Consider the following 5110-nt stretch of genomic DNA (forward strand, 5'->3'; position numbering starts at 1 on the left):
GGGTTGGCATAAAGAAACACTGCTGAAGTATTATATCCTAATATACTGTTACCCTGTACACCAAAATGGAACTGTGCTGCTGCCGCTGCCCTGTTATGTAAATAATGGCATTTGTGGCTGTGTAAACCAGTGGCTGGGTTTTACACACAGAGCTTCATATGAAGCTTCGCAGGCCTGCTAATCAACATAGCGCCACCTGCGCTCAGGTGTCACTCAAAAGAGCAGGGGTCTTCCACCCGGACAGACGAAACAAGACTTAAAACGTCCCAACGTTTATAAAGCCTCAAAGAAAAGCCAAAACTGTGTTTTCAAAGCGTTCGTTCAGGGAGGGGGGGGGGGGGTTTGGCGCTTCAGACAAAGGTTCATTATCGCCTGCGTGGGATATTTTACACAGACGGAGAGAGAGAGGGGGAGGGCACAATAAACACACAGCCGTGAATCAGACGTGTCCTCACAAGGGATGGGAAACTCAGCCCAGTCCGCTGCTGCTTTTTTCTGTTCTGTTCCTGAGGTTATTTCCGTGGGAGTAAGAGTGTTTAGAGGCTTGGTGCGGAAAACGTACATGATTTCATCTGCACAGAAATGCGCAAAATTCAGACAATTAGTTAAATATCATCAGTGTGAAACAATAGTGCACCACCTGATTTCATAAAATTATTTAAATGAAATGAATCTGTCTTTATAAAATCCCTCTGTCCGGTAGGAACTTTCAAGCAAAAATTGAACCATGAAGACCAAGGATGTTCCAAAACAACCTGGCGATTATGTTTCTAGAAGGACACAGATGAGCCTCATCCAATCGGTGTGTTTCAGCAGAGATATCTCTATCAGTGGGGCAGCGGACAGGTGGAAAAAAAAAAAAAAAAAACATCTGAAAAGCACTATGGCTAAGTCGCTATTGGCTAAAATCGTCCACTAAACTACTTAAGTTGTGCTGTGCCACCAACACACTGCCTAGATCAAGCTGCCACTCTGTTTCACCCTTAAGAGAAGAAGAGCAGCCTGGATAAAAATGAGGAAAAATCAGTCAGTGACTTTTACAGGGAAAAAAAAAAGTTTTCAGTGGCAGGGGGGGGGGGGGGTCAACATTCATGAACCAACGGCACCACAGTCAGCTGACTGTTTTTTTCTGAAAAACCCATAAAAACTCATGTGCAATCCGCACAACAACATTGAAGTGAGGCTTCCGTGGGCAGTTCAGACACAGTTGCAATGTTATAGTCATCTGGTGAAATGCCACCACCCCACCACCGGGTGGCAGTGCAGCACAGCACATTCAGGACCAGGACTTTAGCTTCCAAACTTGAAGGTTCAGTTCCCAGGTAGATCGCTTTTGTATTTTTCCAAGGTTTAATCTGGCTTTGTTTTGCTAAATTTAGAGCTTCATAAATAGGGCACCAGATATTCTTTTGTTAAATTTAGAGCTTCATAAATAGGGCACTAGATAAGAATTTAAGCTGGGCGAGACGTGGAGAACATTATAACGTAATTAACTATTTACACAAAAGGTCATATGAGTAAAAGGCAACACCAAGCAGCAGCGACTAACCATGGAAAAAGCTCTTGGACCCCAGTCAGACCGGTTACACTAGGTCAGGTTCTTAATGCTATTCCAAAACAACCCACACTCTGAACCTGGAAGCAAGTAAGTCTGTCCAGTCATACAAACCACTAGTTTGAATGCGGAAAACTTTGGAGAGACCCAAAACCTGTCAAGCTCTAAGACTGGGATTCTGAGCCTGGCCTTCAGGACTAAAGGCTGAGGTGAAAGCCTGCCTCACAAAAAAATAAAAATAAAAGATATAATATTGCTCAAGAACCATTTATTTTTTAAAACAGATATTCTATATACATTTTAATTACACAATATGATAAAACAAAAAGAATGGCAGACGGTTTTAATGGAGCAGAGGAATTCCTCCGATCTGACATCTTCACAGTCACAAGCCATCCATCCAACGGAGAAATGGACACACGGTCTCCTTCAACACACAACAGTCACAGGACACGGTTATCTTGGCAAAGGACAAGGTTAGCAGAGCCTGAATCAGACAGAGGGGGCGCTGTAGCAGACTGCGGACTCTCACGTTCCTGTATGCAGATATGACCTCTGCGGTGTCTCAGTGACACCACCACATGCAGAGTTCTGAGGAGCCTCCTGTGCTGTGGGAGAAAACGTCCCATGATCCTCCATCCTACAGACATTCCTGAGGTAAGAGCACTGGAAGTCGGTTGGTCCCCCGAGGATGTTTCACGGTCTTTCTGTAGCTCAGGCTTTTGGGCGCACGTGGGAGCGGTGCACAGCCCACAGACCGTCGTTTCGGTCACACACACACACAGGAATAAATCACACCTCCGTTATCAAGGCTCTGTTTGAAAAGGGCGTTTAACAAAAAAAAAAACAAACAAAACAAACAAAAAAAAAAAACCCCCGGCATCTTTATCAGCACAGTCGTGATAGGCTGACCAGGACCCAGTTTAAGTTTCATTTGGAGGAAAGTCAAACCTGCAGGTTTCCAGGTTTCGGTGGTTTGAGGACCAGCACCGCTGAGCTCGTGCCACTGCCAAGATACGCTCCGATACATGACAGCTCGCCGAGCATCATGGGAAATGCCACAACGCTTGCATTGGAATGGCCGTGCCCCCCCCCCCCCGACACCAAAACAGGCACAGAAGCACTGATAGGCTGTGGCTGATTTCCAGTGTCATTTTAAGGGCGTGTCCCTGAGGCCACGCCCATCTCTCAGGACTTGCCCTCAAGGTACACTTTGTCCCGAAGTCACAGCCACCTGTTTTGAACTCTGCAGTACCAAGGCCAGGTGAAAAGGCGGTTAACAAATTTTAAATGGTAACCAAAGATGATAATAAAAAATTATAATTCCCAATATTTTAACCCCCCCCCCCCCCCAAATAGTGGAGGACCCTAAAAGCAGAGGTAGCTGGTGTGAGGGGGTGGAGTGGCATAACGAGGCCTCTGCTCAGGTGTGTCCGGGCTACCTGGGGGTGTCACCGGTGTCTGTTCCCCTCCTTCTCAGAATGATTGACGCTTCCCTGTGATGAGGGGGGCGGAGTGTAGCAGTGGGTTCTGGAGCCGGCTCGCCCCCCACCCCCACCGTTCCGCACCCCGCACCCCTCACACCCTGCACCCCGATGTCAGACGCCGCGCCCCCCCTCTCAGTCCGCGCCCCGCCCCCTCTCAGGGCTGGGGGGGGTTCCAGGGCGGACGGTGCAGGAGGGGGTTCCTGGACCCGTCCTCCGCGGGGTCCTGGGGGTCCCGCTCCTCGTCGGGCTCGTCGAACGCCCTGCGGCGGTTCGGCACCCGGGAGTCGCTGGAGCTGGAGCCCCGTCGGGACGGGCCGCCCCGCCCCGGCCGCGCCCGCCGCCGCTCGTCCACGAAGTCCACCCGCGAGGGCTGCTCGTCGGCGCCATCTACGGGCGCCTCGCGCAGCGTGTCCAGCCGGCGCAGGGGCAGCATGGCGCGGGACGACGCCCGCTGGGGCTGCCCGTACCGCGGCCGGGCCGCCGGGTAGTCCGTCTCCGACATGACGTCATCCTCGCCTGAGAGGAACGCGAACATAACAACCATCACCATCATCATCGTCATCATCATAATCCAGATTTCACCCACATTCAATCGGTTTCCCCTACCCAAAGTCCTCCTCAAATCAAACTTCACTCCACTCCACTCCAAAGCCTCATCACACCAGAGATTACAGACCTCCACAGAAACACAGATATCTGTATAATTTCAGAGCCAGTCAGGAGATTATGGGCAAGAGACACTGTAGGCGTACACCAGGGTAACAACCTTAGCGCATTGACAAGTGAAATAGCTGTGGCATAGTGGCACAGCATAGTTAGCTCCAGGCCTAGCACCTGGCTTGTCACTAGCAAGCAGAGTGGCTTAGCATAGTTAGCACTAGGCTTGTCACTAGCAGGGTTAGCTCCAGCCCTGTCTCTAGCAGAGTGTAAGGGAATAAGCTGCTGCACATGCTGTGTGAAACTCACCTGCAGGACGTAGTCTCTTTGGGGGGAAGTGTGAGTCCAGGTTCTTGCCAGCCGGGAGGGAGAAATACTTATGGGACTTGGCAATATCCTGAGAGACAGAAACGAACACATTACATTTAATTACATTACATTACATTTATTTAGCAGACGCTTTTATCCAAAGCGACGTACAAAAGTGCACATCAAGGTCAATTACAAACCGACTGCGTGCACACACACACACTCATAAGCACACGCACACATGAACACACACACACACTCATAAGCACACGCACACATGAACACACACACGCGCACGTGCAGTCGTGCACACCACACACAAATACAGACACACACAGTAAAACCCACAGTAATATCTAGGCTAGGGACACGATCCATTCCTCACTCCCCCTCCATCTCTCCCTCCCTCCCTCCCTCAGCATTCCTAAGTGTGACCCTTGTGACGGGCCGCGAGCCTCTCCCGTACCGGTGCTTGGAAGCTTCCGGAACGCAGGCTGCGGCGGATGCTGGCGTGCCGTCGGATCAGGATCTCCCGGGCCTTGGACTGGTTGGGCAGAGCGCTCTTGTTCGTGTACTCCATGGTCTGAGGCAGAAACACGGAGACACAGAGAGAGACAGGGAGAGACAGAGAGAGAGAGAAACAGCGATAGAGAGAGATACAGAGAGAGAGAGACACGGAGACAGAGAGAGACAGAGAGACAGAGACAGACAGACAGAGACACGGAGAGACAGAGACAGAAAGAGAGAGAGACAGAGAGATAGAGAGAGACCAAGAGAGACAGAGAGAGACAGGGAGAGACCAAGAGAGACAGAGACAGAGAGAGAGAGAAACAGCGATAGAGAGATACAGAGAGACAGAGAAACGGAGAGACAGAAAAAGAGAGAGAGAGAGACACAGACAAAAAAAAATAAGTAAAAAATTTACATCGCTTTGTGTACATTCCTCAGTATGAAACCCTCACTTAAATAGGCTCCGCTGCCCAAAACCACAGCCCGCTGCACAGAAGACCATAACAAAACGCATTAAGAGCTGCTGCAGACATTACGTCCTCACACAACCACCAGCTTTCCTCTCAGAAAGCCCCTCTGCGTTTACGATGTT

At 50.1% G+C, this 5110-nt stretch overlaps 1 protein-coding gene across 1 annotated transcript in view; it reads right to left on the reverse strand.

Annotated features, from left to right (window-relative positions):
• Positions 1 to 1817: 1817 nt before the first annotated feature.
• Positions 1818 to 5110, reverse strand: part of slc9a2 (solute carrier family 9 member 2) — a 19779-nt gene continuing 16486 nt past the window's right edge. The window contains exons 10-12 of the mRNA XM_035392562.1: positions 4475 to 4591; positions 4009 to 4096; positions 1818 to 3558 (exon numbers count right to left, since the gene is read on the reverse strand). Of these exons, the coding sequence (XP_035248453.1) occupies positions 3197 to 3558; positions 4009 to 4096; positions 4475 to 4591 (567 nt within the window). The 3' untranslated portion in view covers positions 1818 to 3196. The remainder of the gene's footprint in view (positions 3559 to 4008; positions 4097 to 4474; positions 4592 to 5110) is intronic.

This window comes from Anguilla anguilla, chromosome 15, assembly GCF_013347855.1.
Source record: "Anguilla anguilla isolate fAngAng1 chromosome 15, fAngAng1.pri, whole genome shotgun sequence".
NCBI classification, from domain to species: Eukaryota; Metazoa; Chordata; class Actinopteri; order Anguilliformes; family Anguillidae; genus Anguilla; species Anguilla anguilla.